General features: G+C 47.8%; 1 protein-coding gene across 1 annotated transcript in view; it reads right to left on the bottom strand.

Annotated features, from left to right (window-relative positions):
• Positions 1–26,437, bottom strand: part of SLC16A2 (solute carrier family 16 member 2) — a 448,767-nt gene that overhangs the window by 10,123 nt on the left and 412,207 nt on the right. The window contains exon 5 of the mRNA XM_082264459.1: positions 11,638–11,866. Within this exon, the coding sequence (XP_082120585.1) occupies positions 11,638–11,866 (229 nt within the window). The remainder of the gene's footprint in view (positions 1–11,637; positions 11,867–26,437) is intronic.

Here is a 26,437-nt window from a genome sequence, read left to right as displayed (position 1 = left end):
TCAGTCGATTTAAGGTAAACCCTAATCGCCCGAACAACATCCAGAGAATGTAGTCTCACCTCCTTTGGATGTGTAGGCTTCGTGCACAACGAAGGCAAAACAATATCCTCGTTAAGATGGAATTCCGAAACTCGTTTCGGCAGAAAAGAAGGATTAGGTCGCAAGACCACCTTATCCAAATGAACAACCAGGTACGGAGACTTGCAGGACAAAGCCGCCAGTTCCGACACTCTGCGAGCCGAAGTGATCGCCACCAAAAAGGCGACCTTTTTGGACAACATAGACAACGATATCTCCCTGATCTGTTCAAAAGGAGCACGTTGTAACACAGACAGGACTAGATTCAAGTCCCAAGGGGGCAAAGGATCCCTCCTAGGAGGAACCAGATGCCGCACACCCTGAATAAAAGTGCCAACCAAGGAGTTGGAAGCCACGGGACGTTGAAACAGAACGGCCAGCGCAGACACCTGACCCTTTATCGTAGCCAGCGCCAAACGCTGATCGACACCCGTCTGAAGGAAAGACAGCACACGGGAAACCGAGTACGTGCGGGGTGAAAACCCCCTGGACTCACACCAGGCAAAATAGGCCTTCCAAGTACGGTAATAAACCTTTCCCGAGGAAGACTTCCTCGCGTTGATCAAGGTATGAACAACCTCTGGAGAGAGACCCTTCTCCTTCAGGACCTCGGTCTCAACAGCCAGGCCGTCAAAGCCAGCGACTGTAAAGCAGGATGGTAAATCGGTCCTTGAGACAGTAGATCGTCCCGAAGAGGCAGACGCCAGGGGGCGTCGACCGCCAGATTCACGAGGTCTGCGTACCAGGACCGGCGAGGCCAGTCCGGTGCCACAAGAATCACCGTGCTGCGTTCCGAGTGTAACCTGCGAAGGAACCGGGACAGCAACTGAATCGGTGGAAACGCGTACATCAGCCTGTACTGATGCCACGGGGCCACTAACGCGTCCGACGCGTCTGCCCGAGGGTCGCGCGTCCTTGCCACGAACCTCTTCACCTTGTAGTTGAGGCGAGACGCGAACAGGTCCACATCTGGAAGACCCCACTTCGCGCACAACATCTGGAAGACAGCCGGGTGGAGAGACCATTCCCCCTGATCCAGGGTCTGGCGACTCAGATAGTCCGCCTGCCAGTTCTCCACTCCCGGAATGTGAACCGCCGTTATCGCCGGGACATGAGTCTCGGCCCAAGACAGAATGTCGGCCACTTCTCGAGCCGCTCGGGCACTCCTGGTGCCCCCTTGGTGGTTGATGTAGGCCACCGCCGTGGCATTGTCCGTCTGCACCCGAACCGGGCAGCCCTGCAGCCGGTCCGTCCAGCGATGAAGACAGAGCCTTATCGCACGCAATTCCAGAATGTTGATCGGGAGGGAAGACTCCCCCTCCGACCAGGTCCCCTGGGCGGACAGAACGCCCAGAACACCACCCCAGCCCGACAGGCTGGCATCCGTGGTGATTATCGTCCACGAGATCGGACGAAACGACTTGCCCCCGGACACCAACGGGGACTGGAGCCACCACAGAAGGTTTTCCCTGGTGCGATGACTCAACGAGATCTGAAGATCCAGAGATTGAGGTCGCCCGTCCCACTTGGACAAGATCTCCGCCTGGAGACCCCGCGTGTGAAACTGCGCGAAAGGAATCGCCTCGAAAGCCGAGACCATCAATCCCAGACATCTCATACACGTCCGCAGAGACGAGTTCGGAACGTCCCTGAGGGACCTGACTTCCTCCTGAAGAGTCCTGAGTTTGTCTTCCGGCAGGAAGACCTTCGCCTGCACCGAGTCCAGTATCATTCCCAGATAGGGAAGACGAACCGACGGACTCAGTGTCGACTTTGGAACATTTATCGTCCAACCGAACTCCTGCAGAGTTTGCATCGTGACAGACAGGTCCTTCTCCAGACCCTGACTGGTCGCAGACCGAATCAGAATGTCGTCCAGATACCCCAGGACAGAAATGCCCTGGGCTCTCAATAATGCCAGAACCGGTGCAAGCACCTTGGTGAAGACCCGCGGAGCCGAGGCGAGCCCAAAGGGCAACGCCACGAACTGGTAGTGATCCTCCGCAATGGCAAATCGAAGGTATCTCTGATGACCCTCGAATATGGGGATGTGAAGATACGCATCCTTCAAATCGATGGAGGCCATGAATTCCCCCGGAACCAGGGCAGCCACCACCGAGCGCAGGGATTCCATGCGGAACTTGCGAACCCGCACAGAGCGGTTCAGAGCTTTCAAGTCCAGAATAGGACGAACCTTGCCCTCCTTTCTGGGCACGGTGAACAGATTGGAATAAAACCCCCGAAATCTGTCCCGATGAGGCACCGGAACCACCACTCCCTGAGCCCTCAGGTCCCGCACCGCCAGGTGCAGATCCCGCAGGCGCTCTGGAGACAGTTGTAGATTTGAGGGAAAAAATCTGCTCTCTGGCCGAGAGAGAAACTCGATCTTGTAACCAGATCGAACGATTTCCAGAACCCATCTGTCCCGCACACGGGCCAACCAGGGCTGAAGAAAACCGAGCAAGCGTCCCCCCACCCCAAAACTGGGTGAGGGCGCCCCTTCAGGCCGAACTGTTATGGGCCGCAGGTCCGGATTGGCAGGACTTCTGTTTCCCAGACCAGGGTTTCTTCTGAGAGCCCTGGCCCTTGAACGGTTTGCCCTTGTAGTGCGGCCGAAAGGCACGAAAGGACCCCTGAGGTGGCCGAAAATGAGCATGCTTCTTCCCAGAAGCCCCCTTAGCCTTGGGGAAATGGGGCAAGAGAGTGCTCTTACCCCCGGTAATCCCCTTAATCAACACATCCAGGGACTCCCCAAAAAGGCGAGACCCATCATAAGGCAGAATGGCTAAGGTTTTACGTGAAGATTGGTCCACCGACCAACATTTCAACCAAACCAGGCGGCGAGACAACACCGCCACGCTGTGCACACGCGCGGCCAACGGAATCAGGTCCAGGTCCGCATCACACAGATACATGACACCCTGGTGGATCTGATCCACCATATCCAGGGTCGCCGCCGAGGCCGAATCGGCCACTAGGACGCGCCTAAGCATCTGCGTCCAACTTGCGATCGCCTGGGCCGCCATGAGAGAAGCAAACAGAGCCTTAAGCATAGAACCCGTAACAGAATAAGTATGACGGGCAAGAGACTCCAGTCTCCTATCCGTGGCATCACGGAAAACAGGGGATCCCTCTGCAGGGATCGCAGTGGCTTTGTTCAAAACCGCAATAGCATGATCCACTGGCGGAGGCACACACCACCGTTCATCAGTGGCAGGCGAGAAAGGATAACGCAGCTTAAATTTACTTGGTACCGCAAAAGGCTTGCGCAAATCGCGCCATTGGTCCTTAACAGCGCGCTGAAAATCAGCATTGCAGGGAAAAACCTGCGGCGTCCTGCGTTTTCTCTGCGTCCCATAAGCCGCCAAGGCAGCTGGGGGACACACCTCGTCCTGCAAACGTAGCGTCTGCTTAATGGAAGCAATCAACTCATCCATGATTGCAAGCTCTTCAGGCGAGCCAGGGGGAGAATTATCAACCCCCTCAACTTCAGCCTCTACCTCAGACCCCACTAGATCAAGAGAGGAGCGGGACCCCGATAGGGGGGTCCCCGCCAGAACAGCCCCATCACCTTCACCCTCAGAATCAGAGGACAGAGCAACACTGGGCCGTTTAGTAGATTGAGCAGCCACCAGCATTTGCACCTGTGCAGCAAGGCCAGCCACAATCGTGGCCAAATCCCCCCCTGGGGGGGAAACAGCGGTCCCCTGGCTTTCCACCAATACTGTGGGAAACTTGCCCTCCTGAGAATCCATTGCCCCTGTATGCCAGACAACCAAGGGTTAACTGCCCCCTTACAGCAAGCGCGGCAAGCGCAGCCCACCGCACCACACTCAGGCACAATGAGACCCCCACAGGGAATATACAGACTGAATACAGGCAATGGAACACAGGAATAGAAGGATAAAACCTGAGGAGACTCCGCTGCTGCTGCTGCCTCGATCGGTGCTTCCAGGAGAGAGGAAGTGATGCTGCCAGGGCGCTCTATGTAAGCCTATGGAGGCTACAAGAAAATGGCCGCCGTGCATGTAAACCATGCGGCCGGAGCGGGCGCCGGTAAAATGGCGCCGTTTGGCGCCGAAATCGCCGCTCCACAGTGCATAAAATCACACACAATATTATCCCATTATACGGATACATGTTAGATCGCCGCAGCGATCGCTGTATATGCCCCAACATGCCATTAAAAACATGCCCCACAGCACACAGCTCCTCACACTGCCCAGCCTGACATACTCAGTGTCATACAGCTCCCCCCCCCCTTGCAGCCCACAGCATGCAGCCGAGATATAGGGAGACAAGCAGTGTGATTAAAGGCAGGTTACACAGTCCCAGACTGAGACCCCCCCCAGACAGACAGGTCCCCACATAGATACACTTACCTCACATGGCGTGGGGAACCCGCACAGGCGAACAAGCCGCTGCACATGAGGCAGGGAGAGTCGCAATTCAAGACGCACACAATGGCGGTTCAGAAACCGCACAGCGTCCGGTGAGGTAGCCACCTCACCAATCATCCCTGCACCGAACAGGGATGGGTCGTTCACCGTGCCAGGAGCGTTACCTGGCTGAACGCTCGATGGCAGACTGGGAAGCCACTGACCCACGACCTGCGACCAGGGGGATCAGCCCGAGACCCAGTCCGCATGATCCTCTTCGTCCGAAGAACTAACTAATGCTGACAAAAATAACAGCTAAGTAAAGGTAGAGAGAAAACTCAAACAAAATATCAAAAAGAAGAAAGAGTCTGGGACAAAAAGTCCCAGCACAGAGAGAGCCAGCCACTCCTGACAAGCTAGACATTAAAACTGAGATATGGTTGCAGGAAGTAGGAGGGTATTGACTGAGGGGACCACCCCTTGAGGGTGGGATATGTTAAAGCTTTATTGTTAACATATTCTGTTGCCTAGCTACTCCTTCGGAGCAAAGTCTAATACCCCCATATGTGACGAATATGAAGAGGCGGCGACTGTCGGAGGACGTAAGAGAAATCTCTTTTGGGTTCAAAGTGTATTTTTTACTTGAAGTGCTGAGAGAACCAGATTCAGATCCCATGGAGTCACAGGGGAACAAACAGGAGGAGCTACACTGGAGACACCCTGAACAAAAGGTCTTAACAAAAGCATGGGTAGCCAATGTCTGGAACAAGATAGCAAGAGCAGAGACCTGACCCCGACCTCGCACGAACTACAGTTCCTAGCCTTTCCCATCAAGGGCTGATTCAAAGATGCCCCTGTTCTTCAAAACCTGGGCTTCAACAACTATGCCATTTAGGATATTTAGCAACTATGAAGCAGGATGGTAAATTAGTTCTGGAGACAAAAGATCCAGATGATCCTATGCAATAGGAGTCTTATCAGGTTGTGTACCACATCTGCCTGACTAACATGGTGTTATGAGGATCAGTGGATTGCCTTCCATCTCAATCCTGTGAAGCAGACTAGGAAAAAATTTTAGGGCAGGAAAGGCATTAATCAGGATATACTGATTCTACAGAGCCACCAGAGCCCCCTCTGCTTCCACTAGATGGATCCCTGTACATGGAGACAAACTTGTCCAATTTTCTGTTGAACTTGGAGACCAGGAGGTCCACATCTGGCATCCTAAACCTGTAAGACAGGTCTCCTGGATCACCTCCGAGTGTAGGGGATACTCGATTGGGTCCAGGCAATGCCGGCTGATGAAGTTCTGCTTCATAATAGCCCATATGCTGCCCAGGACAAGATCTGCTCCACTTCTCTTGCTACAGCTAGACTTCGTGTTGCTCCTAATAGTTGATGCATGCCACTGTCGTGGTGCTGTCTAATGGCAACTAGATCAGATGACCCTCTAGCTGGATGGTTCAGCACTGCAGGGGCAGCCAAATCAATGAAGTTCTAGGACACTGACAGAAGTTTTTCCTCTAAGTTATTTGCATCAACAGGGTATCCACGACTTCTACTCAGCCCAATAGGCTGGAATCTATCATGAGGATCTTCCAAAAGATGGGAAGGAAGGAATTCCTTGACTCCAGAGATGGATTCCTGGTCTACCAAGCCAGCGAAAACCTAGACCTCAGTGCCAGACAAATCCATCTGTCTTGTTCGACGATGAAAGAATATTGTATTGTAGGGGTGTGGAGTGACACTGGGTCCATGAGACTGACTATTGCATAATGGGAATGTCTTAGGACTGCAACAAGAAGAACCGTTTGGGCTACCTGAAGATCTGCTAATCTGTGCAGTGACATAGGTAGGCTAAAAGTGATGAATGGAAGAGAGGGCTTGGAGCAAAACTCTAGCTTGTTGTCCCTGGAAACAACCTTCAGCTCCCCATGCATCTTAGATGCAGGCTGTCCAAGGGTCCGCAAAGTCCCCCTGTCAGAACACAACAGCTCTGCAGTGAGATGGCTGTGCTAACATTGCATAGTTGGTACAGCGTGCTTCTCAGTTTTATTTTTTTCATTCAGCCCTCTGCGTTGGAGCAAAAAAAACAAACAAAAAACTACCTGTGTGTCCCAGTCTTTAGACTGCTCAGTGTCTGGCAACTCAATCCACAGCTTAAACAGGTTGAAGAGTGGAACCTGCTGCAAAAACACAGCTCTAGAAAGGGCCTCTAACTGAATATCGGTAGGGTATTTAAAGAGGGGTGCGTCTTCCACCAGTACAGAGGTCACTTTTTTAAGACAGGACACTGTCAGAGGGGGCAGACCACTTGTTAATGTACTCCTCAAATTGGAATCACTGTTAAAAAGTACTTGGGGGATAAACATTATTTCGGGGTGTTTGGAGTCTCCATTAGGAAAGTCTTGGAGACTAACAAAACACTGAGGCATGCTGGTTGTATAAGGCCTAAATATAATAAAATGTTTGCGCTGCGCATTGGGATTAGGCTGCTAACACTAAAATGGTATACTCAACCAACATAAATAAGAGATAAGAACAGTGTAGGGCACTATAAAAGTCCATAAAACTAGTGAAGTCCAAAGAAGTGAGTGTCCAAAATGTGGATCTTATATGCGATGACTATCACTTGAAGGTTAAGCATCAAACATCATTCGTGAATCACCGCCATCACCAGAAAGATTGGACACTCACCAGATAGTGTGGCTACCCTTACAGTAGCTGAAATGCCTTTAAACGTACATACTTCAGGATCATACTGGATATCTGATGCAAAAAAGACCTCCGCTGAATCACCACACGTTTATCCAACTAGGAATGAAGCAGCTCAGCCAGAGCCAGAGGTGCAATCATAGTGTAGTACGTTTATTAGAAGCAACCATAAAAACAGTATCTTACAAGTCACATATCACTCACATGCGGTGCTGCTGGTAACCCAGAATCGCACAGCAGTGGGTGCCAATATAGTCACAGTGATGCGTTTCTTCCCAATGGACATGGTCACAGGAGGAATGGTTGTATAAGGGGTTATCTAGGTCTGGCCTAAAAATGTTTTGCTTGTCAATGTCCAGTTCACCCATAGGCAGTGGCATAATCTGATGGGTACAGTCTTCATGTCTCTCTCAAAGGATGAGAAAGAATTATTATTTTGTGAAAAAGACTGCAGAAGGGTTCAAACATTTGTCAGGTTTTTATTGCTGTTCATTTCCCTGTGAGGTAGATTCACTTGTCATTACTGGGAGGAGAGGAGAGATTGGCGCAATCAGATGATCAGAACTGTAAACAGTTTCTATGCATATAGCTGGGTATGGCAAGGTGGGCTTCAGTGTACAAAGTCCGGTGTGGCTTGCTGAACACTTCGATGGCTGCCTCCAGTAAAGGGTGAAGTAACCCTGTATGACCCAAAACAAGAAGAGAAAAGACCGGGCGCCGATCTAAGTGTAGCAATAAAAACTTTTAATAGCAATAGCAAGAGTACTACTCACAGGAGTATGTTAAAAACAGGCATCTCAATAGTGGGTGTGCAGAGTTCGTCCGGGGGGTCCTCCAAAAGTCCTGTTGGAACTGGTGCTGCGAGGGATATGCAGCGGCTTCCTGGTGCGGGACGCGCTGATCTCTCTGTGTTGATCCGGCAGCGTGGGTCCGTAGGATGGAGGGCCGTGGTGTCACTTCCTGGTCGACTCTGCGTGCTTGAACGGCGTTCAAGCACGCAGAGTCGACCAGGAAGTGACACCACGGCCCTCCATCCTACGGACCCACGCTGCCGGATCAACACAGAGAGATCAGCGCGTCCCGCACCAGGAAGCCGCTGCATATCCCTCGCAGCACCAGTTCCAACAGGACTTTTGGAGGACCCCCCGGACGAACTCTGCACACCCACTATTGAGATGCCTGTTTTTAACATACTCCTGTGAGTAGTACTCTTGCTATTGCTATTAAAAGTTTTTATTGCTACACTTAGATCGGCGCCCGGTCTTTTCTCTACTTGTCATTACTGGGACAGAGTAAATCCTACTGGTCAAATTAATCACCCAAATATGGGGAAATCGAATGACTAGTCAGGTTAAAAAGGTTTTTATTTTGTCAACATTCAAAACATATAATCAAGACCTAACGACTATTAAAGGTGAGTTTTGCATTGGGTTCCACCTTAGAGATAATAAACCCTCATTTTTTAAGCACTTTCAGCAGCTGATTAAATCACTTACTGAGAATGTAGGGTCTATCTTTTACACTAGGTTCACATCTTTGTAGTTCTGTGTGGGTGAATTTGAATGGACTGCTGTAACTGCAAGAAAAGTGGGGGAAAACACTACAGCTGTAAGAAACCACATGGTGCTGTGGCACCATGTGATTTTGCATACCCAAAAACTGTCTGCACTCGTCTGCTAAAGAGAAGCATGCTTTACCTGCGGGTCGGAAAATGTGTGCAATTAGCACATGTTCCCCCGAGCATATGTGTGAACCTAGCCTAAATCCATGCCTACAGTACGTTCCAGTTTAAGCTGGATTCATGACTGCTAAATCTGGTTACCTGTTTAAGGGTGGCTCCTTTCTCTTGCAACGTCCTATGGAGCCACCCTTGCATGCAGAATCTATAGTTGTGTCTCCCTACACTGTGTGGAACAATAGAAGCTAGGATGGCAAGGCACTCCCCTGCTCCTACATCCTAAATGAACAGAATGACTGGAGATTGTACTGTCCACCATTCACTCATTACTGCAAAGACCAAAAGCAGCACCAGGACAACAGATGCTTGCAGCATTAAAAGATGTGAACTGCAAGTGCTGGGCTTAGAATTTTAACAAATAGTTTCACATATGGTGGACCTCCTAGTTATGTGGCTTTAAATCCTTTAAAATCTCATATGATATAGTGTGGTATACTATACCCAGAGTTGGCCAAATGATTTATACAGTGACAGGTCTACACTTGGACCTTGTGTTTAATCTCCATTATTCATCTCAAAATGTTACAGTATGTACTTTTTCCAGGAGGGGTTTGGCAAGTGCTGTGGTTTAGCTTTATATAAGGTAGAATTGCAGGGTTGTCAACATTTACTAAGAATACTTAAAAATCAATAAAAATCTTTGTAAAAGATCTTTTCGTCATCTGCCATTTAACAGTTTGTGAAACCAATCTTTCTACATTTGTCTGCAATAGGTCACTCGCTGCTTACTTATAATAGTACTAAAGGCATTTTTTATTTAATTTTTTTAAAAAAAGGTTAAACTTGCCTACTGTGTGCAATTATATTGCACAGAAATGTTGCTTTCCGCCTCTTCTGGAAGTCCCTGACATTGCTGTCTGTGCCTCCCTCTTTTGGGTGCCTCTTGCAGCAAGGTGGGGGCTAAGGAGGCACCCGTGCTCCTGTAAGGTGCAAAGCCAAGCTGTGCATGTCCCATAGACACACACAGCACCAGTAAGCCATGCCCCCCCTTCCTACTCACTGCCCTCAGTTTCTCCTATGAAAGCAGGAAGTAAAGGGAGTGGCGCTGGAGTTGGAGACAACAATGGAGCAGAGACATGGAGTCAGGTCTGCATTATGGTAAGCAAAAACGTAGACTTTAGTACCACTAAGTTTTAATAATTGTACATAATGTTGGGTCATCAGCACAGCCAAAATTTCTAGTCTGTCTACAAGCTGAATACTCCTTTAACCGCTATCCTTTGTCTTTTCTCTTTTAACAAGCGCTTTATGCCTGTTCATTCTCCCCTAGTCCCTTTATACCCCCACCCGACAACAAAAAAACAGCCTTAAATGCTATGCAAAATGTAGATATGCAAATGGTATTTTCACCATATATAGTTGCTGGCCAAGAGGTGGAGCAAAAATATATAAAGGGGTAGCAGTGGTCCTTGGAAAAGTCAAGCATGGATGGATGTTTTGGATAGGCGGCACAGTGGTGAGCACTTTCACCTAGCAGCAAGAGTGTCGCTGGTTTGAATCCCAACCACGACACTACCTGCCTGGAGTTTGCATGTTCTCCCTGTGCCTGCGTGGGTTTCCTCCGGGTACTCCGGTTTCCTCCCACACTCCAAAGACATGCTGGTAGGTTAATTGGATCCTGTATAAAATTGGCCCTACTATGTATGAATGTGAGTATGGGACCTTAGATTGTAAGCTCCTTGAGGGCAGGGACTGATGTGAATGTGTAATGTATATGTAAAGCGCTGCGTAAATTGACAGCGCTATATAAGTACCTGAAATAATAATAATAACTGGGCTGAGGGGCAGGACCAGACAGAACTGGAGCTGGTTGCCTACACCTGGAAGAGGGAGCCAGTTGAAGAGGATCGAGATGGCGGCAAGGGACCCAAACATTGGATTGCAGTGGGACCATAGTAGATTCACTGTGTCGGTGAGTATGTGCTTTGAAAAGCACAATAATGGAGGCAGAGAGCTCAAGGGAAAGAGAAGCCAAAATCTAAGCAGGAGGCAGAATGCTTAGGAGGTACAGCGTTAAGCTGACTCAATGTATTCTAATTCCAATTCCAAAATGGATGGCAAGTCTCATCGAGCCAATGTCGCCACTCCTCCAAAGTCTATGTTTTCCTGAATTGGGAACATGTTACATGTTCCACCCTAAAATTGGGTGGAACATGTAACATGTTCTCAAAAGGTGAACTTATCCTTTAAACAACATTTTTAAAGCATTAATGCTTACTCCCCCTCCATTTGTTTTCAGGAGGCTTGCAATTGACATTCTTTCAGATGTAATATAGTAAAAATTAGTTGTTTAACAATAACAGTGAGTTTAGAACTACATTTTCCATTGCTCCATCCCACTCTCTAGTGTTGTATCTTGCCCTCTTCTTTTACCCTGACCCCCCACCCAAATCTGAGTTTGAAATCTTCATCTTTCTAAACATAACTTCCTCATACAGGTGTACCTCCAACATTAATTTAAGATTCTTAAAGATCCCACTGTCTGTGGTGTGGCATATAGTGAATACATTTCTGAAAATACCACCTTAGACATCCTAAATTTTGGTTTACTTCCCTAATATCTTTTAAGGCTTTTTTCAATAGTTCCAGTGAGTAAATTCATAAAAATACAGCCCTGCTATTAAAATGCATCTATCACAGACATAGCTGCATATCCTTGCATAAACATCTTTAAAACACAAGAGTTTGTGGCATCTGCTGTATTTCAGATCATTGCCTACAACTAACCTGCAATTGGAGGCCCAGCAGTCATTGGAATGGCCATGAGCCCCAGGACATAACCAATAGCTTGGGAGGCTTGCATAGGACCCACCAACTCAAATGCAATAGGGCTCATCATGCTGATAAGGAATCCATCACTCAAGCCAAGGAAAAGGCAAACTACAATGACACTCTCAAACACTTGACACAGAGGCAACATCATGGACAGAATTCCCAGTAGCAGAAAAGAGGCCACCTGAAATGACAAAGTGCAGGTGCAATAAAGCAAACAAAGTTTCACAGGAGTAGTTTAGGATATGGAAGCAGCTTAAAATACAGTATAAAAGTAAGAAATATACATGGATACATATAACGCAACATGAGATGATCAGAAAAAGCACATTTTCTAGAAACAAATAATTTAAGGCAAACAGTGGCACATATGATCGGTTATGTGAAATTTCTTACTACACAAGATGAGGTTTGCAGCTAACAGACCACTCTGGCCAAATACAACATAAGAGTTTAGAACTGCCCTGGCAGGACAGGCTGTTAGCTGCTGGAATTATGAGCAGTGAAAAAGTGAGAGATTAAACACTAATCCTAATGACTCTTTACTCTAGTGCAGATGTTTCCCTACTTTATCCCATAGGAAAACTGAAAAAATTCCTGAGAGAAAAAAAATGCCAAGAGCAAACCAGTGATATGTAGCAGTTCTAAGACAACAGATATAATCTAGGAAGTAACAGAGATAGATAAATAAGATTGATAAATAAGATAGATAGAATGCTTATAAAACCATTACAATTATTTATATAAACTATGTTTTGTTTAACCATAAAATTGCAGGTTGAGCTAAGGTTTTATTTACCATTTCTGGATTGGAAGGATTTACCCCCCGTAATGACCAGGCCATTTTTTGCAATTTGGCATTGTGTCACTTTAACTGACAATTGCGTGAGCATGCAATGCTGTACCCAAACAAAATGTATGTCCTTTTTTCCCCCCATAAATAGAGCTTTCTTTTGGTGGTATTTGATCACCTCTGCGGGTTTTATTTTTTGCCATATATAAACGGGGGGAAAAAAAATCGCAAATTGAGAAAAAATTACATTTTCTATTTTATCTTATAAAAAATATCCAATAAACGCAATTTTTGTCATACATTTAGGCAAAAATGCATTTAGCTACATGTCTCAAAAAAACTCAATAGCCGTATATTTATTGGTTTGCGCAAAAGTTATATTGTCTACAAACTATGGTGTATATACTGAAATTTACGCTGCAGCTTTTATTTTCTGACTGCCTATCTCATTTCTTGAAGTGCTGAAAAGGCAGAGCAGTGCAACCCCCCCCCCCCCCCCAAATTACCCCTTTTTGTAATGTAGACACCCCAAGGAATTTTCTAAGTGGCATGTTGAACCCATTGAATATTTAATTTTTTTGTCACAAGTGTTTGAAAAATTAGAAGAAAATAAATAATTTTTACAGAAAGTTGTCATTAAAATGATATATAACTCACACATGCCATGGGTATATGTGGAATTACACCCAAAAATACATTCTGCTGCTTCTCCTGAGTATGGAGATACCACATGTATGAGACTTTTTGGCAGTCTACCCGCGTACAGGACCCCGAAAAACAATCACTGCCTTCAGACTTTCTAAGGGCGTAAATTGTTGACTTCACTCCTCACTACCTATCACAGTTTCGGAGGCCAAAAAAGCCAAGACAGCACAACCCCCCCCCCCCCCCCTCCAAATGACCCCTTTTCGGAAAGTAGACACCCTAAGCTATTTGCTGAGGCATTTTGAGCATTTTGTAACAAAATTTTGAAATTTGGAAAAAAAAAAAAATTCCTTTTCTTAATTTTCCAAAACAAATGAGAGCTGCAAAATACTCACAATGCCTCTTAGCAAATACCCTGGGGTGTCTACTTTCCAAAAAAGGGGTCATTTAGGGGGGTTTTGTGCTATCTTGGCATTTCATGGCCTCCGAAACTGTGATAGGTAGTGAAGAGTGAAATCAACAATTTACACCCTTAGAAAGCCTGAAGGCAGTGATTAGTTTTCGGCATATTCCAGATACATTTGGCAACATATAAAATATCCCATGAACTCAACATGCCTCTCAGCAAATAGCTTGGAGTGTCTATTTTTCCAAAATGGGGCTATTTGGGGGGGGGGGGATTGTGCTATTTTGACATTTCAGGGCCTCCGGAACTGATGGGTAGTGAGGAAGTAAAATAAGCACTTTATGCCCTTAGAAAACCTCTGAAGGCGGTGATTGGTTTTCGGGGTCCTGTACACAGTTAGGCTCCCAAAAAGTCTCACGCGTGGTATCCTTGTACTCAGGATAAGCAGCAGAATGTATTTTGGGGTGTCATTCCACATATACCCATGACATGAGTGGGCAATAGATCATTTAGTGACAACTTTGTGTAAAAAAATACATTTTTCCCGAAACTTGTGGCAAATTATAAAGTATTCCATGGACTCAACATGCCTCTTAGCAAATAGCTTGGAGTGTATACTTTCTAAAAAGGGGTCATTTGGAGGGTGTTTGAATTGTCCTGGTATTTTATGCCCAATATTAGAAGCTTATGCCACACATCACCCACTCTTTTAACCACTTGAAGACCAAGCCTTTCCTGACAGTTTTTGTTTACATGGAACTTTTTTTTTTTTTAACTAGAATTAGATTACTTTGATTAGAAATAGATTACTTTGAACCTCCAAACATTATAGATTTTTTTAAATCAGAGGCCCTAAAGAACAAAATGGTGAGATTTTCAAATCACAATTTTTGGGGGAAATTTTTTTTTCATTTATTGCACAAATACACTATATATTGCTCAATTATTTGGTAAAGTATAAAAGAAGATCTTATGCTGAGTACAGATACCAAACATGACATGCTTTAAAATTGTGCACACCCATGCAGCGGCAAAAAACTACGTACATTTTTAAAAGCCTTTAAAAACCAGCTGACGGAACCACTGGCTGCAGTCTCGGGTTACCCGGTGTGACAGGAGAGCCAGAGAAAACCATGGAAGGCGGGGGGGGGGGGGGAGAGTCCCCTCCTGTAAAAGCAGTCTAGCGGCTAATTATCCGTTAGGATTGATTTTACATGAAAGCTGACCACTGGCTGTAAAAAAACTATACCAGAAAATGTGTGGTATGCCACCATTAGACCTCCCAGCTTCCACCCACTTCTAATGATGAGCATACATGCAATGTTCTTTTTTTTCCCTCAGCTCATGGGCTGAAGGAAAAAAAAAAAAAAAAAAGAACATAGCAGATTCCTCCTTTTGCATTGATCAATGTGAATGAAGAAATCACTGCCAAGAAAAGTGTTAAGAAATATATGGCGAAGCATAGGGGAGATCCGCCCTCTTTGTCCACACCATCCCTTATGCTTCACCATATATGCTCTTTTTTTTTTAACTGCAGTGGTCAAATCACCTCCTACAGCGCTACAATCATTGATTACGTATATGGTGAGAGCAAGCGCTGTTGCTGTCAGAATAAACAAATCAGTGCTGCAGGCGATGGGGGTACCTGCTAAGCAAACAATGGTTAACAAAAAAAGACAGTAACAATAAAACATTACAGTATAACAGTATAAAGTACAGTAAAAGTAGAAATAGTAGAAAAGTATAGTAAGAACAGAAAATTAACTCAATAAAATGACAACTGTTTTTGGCTTATTTTTACATTTTTTTTTTAGTAATTTTTTTTTTTTTACACTCTTTTTTTTTTTATAACTGTAAAAAACGGAATTTTTGTAAAATCTTACCTGTAAAATTCCTTTCTCTGAGTCCTCCGACAGTCGCCGCCTCTTCATATTCGTCACATATGGGGTATTAGACTTTGCTCCGAAGGAGTAGCTAGGCAACAGAATATGTTAACAATAAAGCTTTAACATATCCCACCCTCAAGGGGTGGTCCCCTCAGTCAATACCCTCCTACTTCCTGCAACCATATCTCAGTTTTAGTGGAATAGCAGTAGAGTATACAATCAAACCCCAAAAGAGGGGCGGGGGCGGCGACTGTCGGAGGACTCAGAGAAAGGAATTTTACAGGTAAGATTTTACAAAAATTCAGTTTTCTCTTACGTCCTCCGACAGTCGCCGCCTCTTCATATTCGTCACATATGGGGACGTCCCAAAGCAGTGCAAACATGAGGGGTGGGAAACGCATCCGCGCCGAAAGGCAACGCAGTCTTTTTTTTATCACAACGCATCACAGAAGGAACCTTACCAAAGGAAGGAAACCAGCTGGGCAACAGCAAAAAATAAGTGCTCAACAGGAGCAACAACCCAGGAAAAGACAAAAAAACCAGGGGATACAAAACTTATCCCAACAGCCAGGAGTCCCCAACAACGGACCCTAGGGAACAGCCGCACTAAGAACCTTGCGGCCAAAGGAAGCATCCGCCGATGCCTGAACATCTACTTTGTAGAATTTTGTGAAAGTGTGCACGGTCGACCAAGTCGCCGCCTTACACACCTGGGCTACAGAAGCCCCATGACGACAGGCCCAAGACGTACTCAGAGATCTAGTAGAGTGCGCCTTCACAGGCACAGGGGAAACCTTCCCCTGCAAAGCATAGGCCTGTTCAATGGTCTGCCTGATCCATTTGGCGATGGTAGAGGCCGAAGCCGCCATGCCCTTCCGAGGACCCTCTGGAAGAACAAACAAGGAGTCCGTCTTTCGAAAAGACTCAGTCGATTTAAGGTAAACCCTTATCGCCCGAACAACATCCAGAGAGTGCAATCTCACCTCCTTTGGATGTTTAGGCTTCGTGCACAACGAAGGCAAGACAATATCCTCATTAAGATGGAATTCCGAAACTCGTTTCGGCAGAAAAGAAGGATTAGGTCGCAAGACCACCTTATCCAAATGAATAACCAGGTACGGAGACTTGCAGGACAAAGCCGCCAGCTCCGACACTCTGCGAGCCGAAGTGATCGCCACCAAAAAGGCGACCTTTTTGGACAACATAGACAATGAGATCTCCCTGATCTGTTCAAAAGGAGCACGTTGTAACACAGATAGAACGAGATTCAAGTCCCAAGGGGGCAGAGGATCCCGCCTCGGGGGAACCAGATGCCGCACACCCTGAACAAAGGTGCCAACCAATGGGTTGGAAGCCACGGGATGTTGAAACAGAACGGCCAGAGCAGACACCTGACCCTTTATCGTAGCCAGCGCCAAACGCTGATCAACACCCGTTTGAAGGAAAGACAGCACACGGGACACCGAGTACGTGCGGGGTGAAAACCCCCTGGACTCACACCAGGCAAAATAGGCCTTCCAAGTACGGTAATAAACCTTCCCCGAGGAAGACTTCCTCGCGTTGATTAAAGTATGAACGACCTTCGGAGAGAGACCCCTCTCCTTCAGGACCTCGGTCTCAACAGCCAGGCCGTCAAAGCCAGCGACTGTAAAGCAGGATGGTATATCGGTCCTTGAGACAGTAGATCGTCTCGAAGAGGCAGAAGCCACGGGGCGTCGACCGCCAGATTCACGAGGTCTGCGTACCAGGACCGGCGAGGCCAGTCCGGTGCCACAAGAATCACCGTGTTGCGTTCCGAGTGTAACCTGCGAAGGAACCTGGACAGCAACTGAATCGGTGGAAACGCGTACATCAGCCTGTACTGATGCCACGGGGCCACTAACGCGTCCGACGCGTCTGCCCGAGGGTCGCGCGTCCTTGCCACGAACCTCTTCACCTTGTTGTTGAGGCGAGACGCGAATAGGTCCACATCTGGAAGACCCCACTTCGCGCACAACGTCTGGAAGACAGCCGGATGGAGAGACCATTCCCCCTGATCCAGGGTCTGGCGACTCAGATAGTCCGCCTGCCAGTTCTCCACTCCCGGAATGCGAACCGCCGTTATCACCGGGACATGAGTCTCGGCCCAAGACAGAATGTCGGCCACTTCTCGAGCCGCTCGGGCACTCCTGGTGCCCCCTTGGTGGTTGATGTAGGCCACCGCCGTGGCATTGTCCGTCTGCACCCGAACCGGGCAACCCTGCAGCCGGTCCGTCCAGCGATGAAGACAGAGCCTTATCGCACGCAATTCCAGAATGTTGATCGGAAGGGAAGACTCCCCCTCCGACCAAGTCCCCTGAGCGGACAGAACGCCCAGAACTCCACCCCAGCCCGACAGGCTGGCATCCGTGGTGATTACCGTCCACGATATTGGACGAAACGACTTGCCCCCGGACACCAACGGGGACTGGAGCCACCACAGAAGGTTTTCCCTGGTGCGAAGACTCAACGAGATTTGAAGATCCAGAGATTGAGGTCGCCCGTCCCACCTGGACAGGATCTCCGCTTGGAGGCCCCGCGTGTGAAACTGTGCGAAAGGAATCGCCTCGAAGGCCGAGCCCATCAATCCCAGACATCTCATACACGTCCGCAGAGACGAGTTCGGAACGTCCCTGAGGGACCTGACTTCCTCCCGGAGAGTCCTGAGTTTGTCTTCCGGCAGGAAGACCTTCGCCTGCACCGAGTCCAGTATCATTCCCAGATAGGGGAGACGAACCGACGGACTCAGTGTCGACTTTGGAAAATTTATCGTCCAACCAAACTCCTGCAGAGTTTGCATGGTGACAGACAGGTCCTCCTCCAGACCCTGTCTGGTCGCAGACCGAACCAGAATGTCGTCCAGATACCCCAGGACAGAAACGCCCTGGGCCCTCAATAATGCCAGAACCGGTGCAAGCACCTTGGTGAAGACCCGCGGAGCCGAGGCGAGACCAAAGGGCAACGCCACGAACTGGTAGTGATCCTCCGCAATGGCAAATCGAAGGTACCTCTGATGACCCTCGAATATGGGGATGTGAAGGTACGCATCCTTCAAATCGATGGAGGCCATGAATTCCCCCGGAACCAGGGCAGCCACCACCGACCGCAGGGATTCCATGCGGAACTTGCGAACCCGCACAGAGCGGTTCAGAGCCTTCAAGTCCAGAATCGGACGAACCTTGCCCTCCTTTCTGGGCACGGTGAACAGATTGGAATAAAACCCCCGAAACCTGTCCCGATGAGGCACCGGAACCACCACTCCCTGAGCCCTCAGGTCCCGCACCGCCAGGTGCAGGTCCCGCAAGCGCTCTGGAGACAGTTGAAGATTTGAGGGAAAAAATCTGCTCTCCGGCCGAGAGAGAAACTCGATCTTGTAACCAGATCGAACGATTTCCAGAACCCATCTGTCCCGCACACGGGCCAACCAGGGCTGAAGAAAACCGAGCAAGCGTCCCCCCACCCCAAAACTGGGTGAGGGCGCCCCTTCAGGCCGAACTGTTATGGGCTGCAGGGCCGGATTGGCCGGACTTCTGTTTCCCAGACCAGGGCTTCTTCTGAGAGCCTTGACCTTTGAACGGTTTGCCCTTGTAGTGCGGCCGAAAGGCACGAAAGGACCCCTGAGGGGGCCGAAAATTTGCATGCTTCTTCCCAGAAGCCCCCTTAGCCTTGGGGAAATGGGGCAAGAGAGTGCTCTTACCCCCGGTGATCCCCTTAATCAACACATCCAGGGACTCCCCAAAAAGGCGAGACCCATCATAAGGCAGATTGGCTAAGGTCTTACGTGAAGATTGGTCCACCGACCAACATTTTAACCAAACCAGGCGGCGGGACAACACCGCCACGCTGTGCACACGTGCAGCCAACGGAATCAGGTCCAGGTCCGCATCACACAGATACATGACACCCTGGTGGATCTGATCCACCATATCCAGGGTCGCCGGCGAGGCCGAATCGGCCACTAGGACGCGCCTAAGCATCTGCGTCCAACTTGCGATCGCCTGGGCCGCCATGAGAGAAGCAAACAGAGCCTTAAGCATAGAACCCGTAACAGAATAAGTATGACGGGCAAGAGACTCCAGTCTCCTATCCGTGGCATCACGGAAAACAGGGGAACCCTCTGCAGGAATCGCAGTGGCTTTGTTCAAAACCGCAATTGCATGATCCACTGGTGGAGGCACACACCACCTTTCATCAGTGGCAGGCGAAAAAGGATAACGCAGCTTGAATTTACTTGGTACCGCAAAAGGTTTGCGCAGATCGCGCCATTGATCCTTAACAGCGCGCTGAAAACCAGCATTGCAGGGAAAAACCTGCGGCGTCCTGCGTTTTCTCTGCGTCCCATAAGCCGCCAAGGCAGCGGGGGGACACACTTCGTCCTGCAAACGCAGCGTTTGCTTAATGGAAGCAATCAACTCATCCATGATTGCAAGCTCTTCAGGCGAGCCAGGGGGAGAATTATCGACCCCCTCAACTTCAGCCTCCACCTCAGACCCCACTAGATCAAGAGAGGAGCGGGACCCCGATAAGGAGGCCCCTGCCAGAACAGCCCCATCACCTTCACCCTCAGAATCAGAGGAAAGAGCAACTCTGGGCCTTTTAGTAGTTTGAGCAGCCACCAGCATTTGCACCTGAGCAGCAAGGCCAGCCACAATAGTGGCTAAATCCCCCCCTGGGGGGTAAACAGCGGTCCCCTGGCTTTCCACCAATACAGTAGGAAATTTGCCCTCCTGAGAATCCATTGCCCCTGTAATGCCAGACAACCAAGGGTTAACCGCCCCTTTTAAGCAAGCGCGGCAAGCGCAGCCCACCGCACCGCACTCAAGCACAATGAGACCCCCACAGGGAATATGCAAACTGAACACAGGCAATGGATAGCAAGAACAGAAGGATAAAACCTGAGGAGACCCTCGCCGCTGCTGCTGCCTCGATCGGTGTTCCTGGAAAGAGGAAGTGATGCTGCCAGGGCGCTCTATGTAAGCCTATGGAGGCTACAAGAAAATGGCCGCCATGCATGTAAACCATGCGGCCGGAGCGGGTGTAGGCAAAATGGCGTCGTTTGGCGCCGAAACCGCCGCTCCACAGTGCATTAAAACACACTTTACATTCCAATATAAGAATACATGTCAGATCGCCGCAGCGATCGCTGTATATGCCCAAACATGCCAAAAAAACATGCCCCACAGCACACAGCTTCTCACACTGCCCAGTCTGACACACACAGTGTCATACAGCTCCCCCCCCCCTTGCAGCCCACAGCATGCAGCCGAGAGATAGGGAGACAAGCAGTGTGAATAGAGGCAGGTTACACAGTCCCAGACTGACACCCCCCCCAGACAGACAGGTCCCCACATAAATACACTTACCTCACATGGCGTGGGGGACCCGCACAGGCGAACAAGCCGCTGCACATGAGGCAGGGAGAGTCGCAATTCAAGACGCACAAAATGGGGGTTAAGAAACCGCACAGCGTCCAGTGAGGTAGCCACCTCACCAATCATCCCTGCACCGAACAGGGATGGGTCGTTCACCATGCCAGGAGCGTTACCTGGCTGAACGCTCGATGGCAGACTGGGAAGCCACTGACCCACGACCTGCGACCAGGGGGATCAGCCCGAGACCCAGTCCGCATGATCCTCTTCGTCCGAAGAACTAACTAACGCTGACAAAATAACAGCTAAGTAAAGGTAGAGAGAAAAACTCAAACAAAATATTAAAAAGAAGAAAGAGTCTGGGACAGAAAGTCCCAGCACAGAGAGAGCCAGCCACTCCTGACAAGCTAGACATTAAAACTGGGATATGGTTGCAGGAAGTAGGAGGGTATTGACTGAGGGGACCACCCCTTGAGGGTGGGATATGTTAAAGCTTTATTGTTAACATATTCTGTTGCCTAGCTACTCCTTCGGAGCAAAGTCTAATACCCCATATGTGACGAATATGAAGAGGCGGCGACTGTCGGAGGACATAAGAGAAAAACAGTTTCAGGCTAGGGTCTCTCAAAATGTGATAGCAAACATCTTTTGAGACCCTGTGTGAAAAAGTGTGCCCTAGACTGTGCCGTGCCGTGCTGTACCGTATACCAATACTCTACTAGTGTGTGGTAGCGACGGAAACAGTCCCAAATGCAGAGACCAGGTTGGCCAGGACAGGAGGGACAAAAATAACGGGTGTCACATCTAAATACACGTTTCCTACAGACACAATATCTTCTTTGGGGTGTTCTTTGGGTAGGGGTACTAGGAAGGACATCTGGAAAATGCCTCTCATGCAGCCTGCTCACTGCATCTGGATAGTGAATTTGGGCCAAAGCACCTTCTGGATACAGAAGGGCTGTGATGATCTTTTCCTGGAATTTTAGGAAGGATCCACTTCTTCCTGATGCTTTGTATAGCACATAAGCATTCAGCAGAGTCAATTGAAATAAGTATACAGACACTTTTTTGTACCAGCTTCTGGCCTTACGGGCAACTAAGTATGGCGCCATCATCTGGTTGTTGAAGTCCACCCCTCCCATGTTAAGGTTGTATTCGTAGACACAGAGGGGCTTCTCAACAACACCAGTCGCCGTTGCAGTTTGGACTGTCATATCTGCGTGAATGGAGGACATAACGAAAATATTCAGTGCGTCCCTCCACTTCACTGCAAGCAATGAATCATACTTCAAGCAGGTTCTCCCCCCCCCCCCGTCTAAGTTGGGAATCTACAAGCCGTTGGGGCAAGTACCGGCGATTAGGTCGCACCGTGCCACATGCGTCAATTCCAAAATCAAAACGGTGTCTTAAAAGTAGCACGCTTGTATAGAAGTTGTCCACATATAAATGGTACCCCTTTCCGAATAAGGGTGACACCAAGTACCAAACAATCTTGCCACTGCTCCCCATGTAGTCTGGGCAGTTGGGGAGCTCCACATTGCTATCTTTTCCCTCGTAAACCTGGAAACTACATGTAAAGCCTGTTGCCCTGTCACAGAGCCTATACATCTTGACCCTATATCTGGCATGCTTGCTGGGGAGAAACTTATTTAAAGCAAGGCGGCCAGAACATTTAATCAGGGACTTATCAATGCAGACAGCTTGTTGGGGCGTATACAAGGCAGCAAACTTCTGATTGAAGTGGTTTACGAGGGGCCGAATTTTGTGGAGCCGGTCATATCCAGGGTCACCCCGAGGACGACAGAATTGATTGCAACTGAAGTGCATGAACCGCAAGATTTGCTCTGATCTAGTCCTGGCCATGGCAGCAAAGAACACACGCATATGGTGAATTGGGTCAGTGGATCAATATGACCGCAACTCATACTTTTTAGTAATGCCCATGAAGAGGGATGGGGGGGGGGGAGAGTACTGCCGCTCCCGAAGTGGTGGGCTCCTAATCAGGATTTGCAAGTGCATCAGAAAGGACACTATGGGCTCTACGGGTCTGTCTTCAAATTATTTGTGGCTGCGGGACACTACTTGTGCTAGCCACCGCACCAGCTTGAACTGCACTTATGGGACTCAACACGTCACCAAGTGTTACTGCAGTGCAGTGTTTGACTATGACCAGGATGTACTAGGCTGCTGGTGCTTGCCAGTTCACCAGAAGGTTGAGCGGAACTAATACCGACACTTTGCTACATACGGAAACCCTGCGGTTGTTGCACCTCAGCAACAGAAGAACAGGGTTGGGTACGCCTGACCTTAGCAGGGACCACTACTCCGTCATCAGAGCTAGCTGTCAGGATGCCGCTGCTGTCTACAGGTTCAAATACTTAGCCTGATTCTGACAGTGATCAGCATCATGTAGGCCTCTTCACTAATGTACCTCTGTTTGGACATTTTGGCCAATACATTTATAGGTACCTAGTGTAACTCACAGGTAAAAAAGCACCTGGTTGTCAAGGACTGTTTGAACCGCTACCAAAAAATGTAACTGCTAGTGCTAGCAGAGATCAGGCCTGACACTGCTAACGCTGCGGTTTAGTGTGCTCTGTATTGGAAGTGATAGTAATCTACTTATTCTGCACTACTTGGGGGGGGGGGGGGGTAAACGCAGGTCCTGGCAGGTGTTGGGGCTGATTCTGCTAATGCTGCATTTTGGGAAACCTAAACTATTGAGGATTCTAGTGTAGTTCTAAACAGATCGAAGATATTGATCCGTTCAGGCAATATACTAGTAATGGAGGTGTTTAATGTGTGTGTGTGTCACTGGCAATCACTGGCAATCAAAGGGTTAAGATTTATTACTAAATGTGTGGTGGGCAATCTGACGCTGGACCCTGAATTGATGCTAACTGATGTCACCTGTGACACTAATACAGTGATCAGAAAAAAGATCTGTACACTATAATAGTGACACTGTCACAGGGCAATGGAGGGGTTACCTGGGGGTGATCAGGGGGTTAACTCTTTATTAGGGGATATATGGCGGGTACCCCAAACCTATCTGGGACACTGTCTCTCACACTAACTGAAGTCATAAGTGACACTAATACAGTTATCAGTAAATTGTATACTGTATATAGTGTACCGGGAGTTTTAAGGTGTTAACGGGGTGATCAGGGGGTGAAATATGTGCCTATGTGTACTGGTGTCCTTGTGCTGCTTCTGTACTCACAGTAGATGTTCTCTCCTCTCACGCTGGAACCAAAAAGGACTCCAGAAGAGGAGATGACATCATATCCTGTGCCTGTGTTTACATTAAACAGGCACAGGACGTTCTGCAATTGGCAAGAACGATCAACAGGTCCAGGCCATTTTGCGCAGCCAAGCCAGCTTGCTACAGCATATCTGCGGCGGGCGGTTGGCAAGTGGTTAAAAGGATATTCTTACAAAAGGCTGTACATCCATTTAGTTCTGGCAATCCTGATCTTAGTTGCTCCCTCTATACTGGGATCAGACTGTTATGAGCCGGCTCAGTCGTATAGCTAGCGAAGGGATCCAATCAGAGAAACTCCTGTTGACAAAGCACTCTGTTCGGCTGCAGCGACTGTGGGATCAATTTACTAGAGAGTGCAAAATCTGGTGCAATGAGAGCTTTCTTAGAGGCTTGGTCTGCCGACTAATTCTTACGGCACAGCACCACCGCTGAAACAGAAAGTTTGGACAGCACAGGAGCTGTATCCACAGCTGCGTCACAAATAAACTGCAGACCGACTGGCCTGTTAAATCAACATAAGCATCGGGGATCTGCTCACTCCCCAGGCCTTGGCGCAAAAGCTTGGCCCATTCAGTTAGGGGCTGACGCACAGACTGGCCGCAATGCTGAACCAGCCATAGTAAACATGCTGTGTGCCACAACCTCTGCTTTCCTGTCAGCCGGGTCCTTAACCACTTAAGCCCCGGAAGATTTTACCCCCTTCCTGACCAGACCCCTTTTTTCAACTTGGCACTTCGTGACTTTAACTGACAATTGTGCGGTCATGCAATGTGGTACCCAAACAAAATTTACGTCCTTTTTTTCCCACAAACAGAGCTTTCTTTTGGTGGTATTTGATCACCTCTGTGCTTTTTATTTTTTTGCGATATTAATAAAAAAAAGCGAAAATTTTGCAAAAAAATGAAATTTTCAACTTTGTCTTTTAAAAATATCCAATATACTCAATTTATGTCATTTTTTTTGGCCAAAATATATTTAGCTACATGTCTTTGACAAAAAAAAATTCAATGAGCGTATTTTTATTGGTTTGCGCAAAAGTTATAGCGTCTACAAACTATGGTGTAAATACTGGAATTTACGCAGCTTTAATTTCTGACTGCCTATCTCATTTCATGAAGTGCTAAAATGGCAGGGCAGTACAAACCCCCCCCCCCCAAACTACCACTTTTTGGAAAGTAGACATCCTAAGGAATGCTTTGAGAGGCATGTTGAGCTCATTGAATATTTCATTTTTTAGTCACAGGTGTTTGAATTTTTTTTTTTTTTTTACACAAAGTTGTCATTGAAATGATATATTGCTCACACATGCCATGGGTATATGTGTAATTACCCCCCAAAATATATTCTGATGCTTCTCCTGAGTACAGGGATACCACATATGTGAGACTTTTTGGGAGCCTAGCAGTGTACGGGAGCCCGAAAACAAATCACCACCATCAGAATTTCAAAGGGCATACATTTTTCATTGCATTTTCTCACTACCTATAACGGTTTAGGAGGCCCTGAAATGTCAAGATACCACAAAACCCCCCCAAATGACCCCATTTTGGAAAGTAGACACCCCAAGCTGTTTGCTGAGAGGCATGGTGAGTCCATGGAATATTTTGCCACAAGTTTTGGGAAAATTACAATTTCTTTTTTTATTTAATTTTTTTACACAACGTTGTCACTTAAATATAAATTTCTCACACATGACATGGGTATATGTGGAATGACACCCCAAAATACATTCTGCCGCTTCTCCTGAGTATGGGGATGCCCCATGTGTGAGACTTTTTGGGAGCCTAGCTGTGTACAGGACCGCGAAAACCAATCAACACTCTCAGGTTTTCAAATGGCGTAAATTGTGCATGTCACCTCTGCACTACCTGTCACAGTTTCGGAGGCCCTAAAATTCCAAGATAGCACAAACCCCCCCCAAATGACCCCATTTTGGAAAGTAGACACCCCAAGCTATTTGCTGAGAGGCATGGTGAGTCCATGGAATATTTTATATTTTGCCACAAGTTCCGGGAAGTATATATATATATATATATATATATATATATATATATATATATATTTTTTTTTTTTTTTTTTACACAAAGTTGTCAGTAAATGATATATTGCTCACACATGCCATGGGTATATGTGAAATGACACCCCAAAATACATTCTGCTGCTTCTCCTGAGTACAGGGATACCCCTTGTGTGAGACTTTTTTGCAGTCTAGCCGAGTGCAGGTCCCCGAAAACCAATCCCCACTTTCAGGCTTTCCAAGGGCGTAAATTGTTGATTTCACTCCTGACTACCTATCACAGTTTGGAGGCCCTAAAATTCCAAGATAGCACAAAACCCCCTAAAATTACCCCATTTTGGAAAGTAGACACCCCA

This window comes from Pelophylax lessonae, assembly GCF_965119305.1.
Source record: "Pelophylax lessonae genome assembly, chromosome: 7".
NCBI classification, from domain to species: domain Eukaryota; kingdom Metazoa; phylum Chordata; class Amphibia; order Anura; family Ranidae; genus Pelophylax; species Pelophylax lessonae.
The sequence above is the reverse complement of the archived record's forward strand: the minus strand, read 5'-3'. Positions and strand labels throughout refer to the sequence as shown.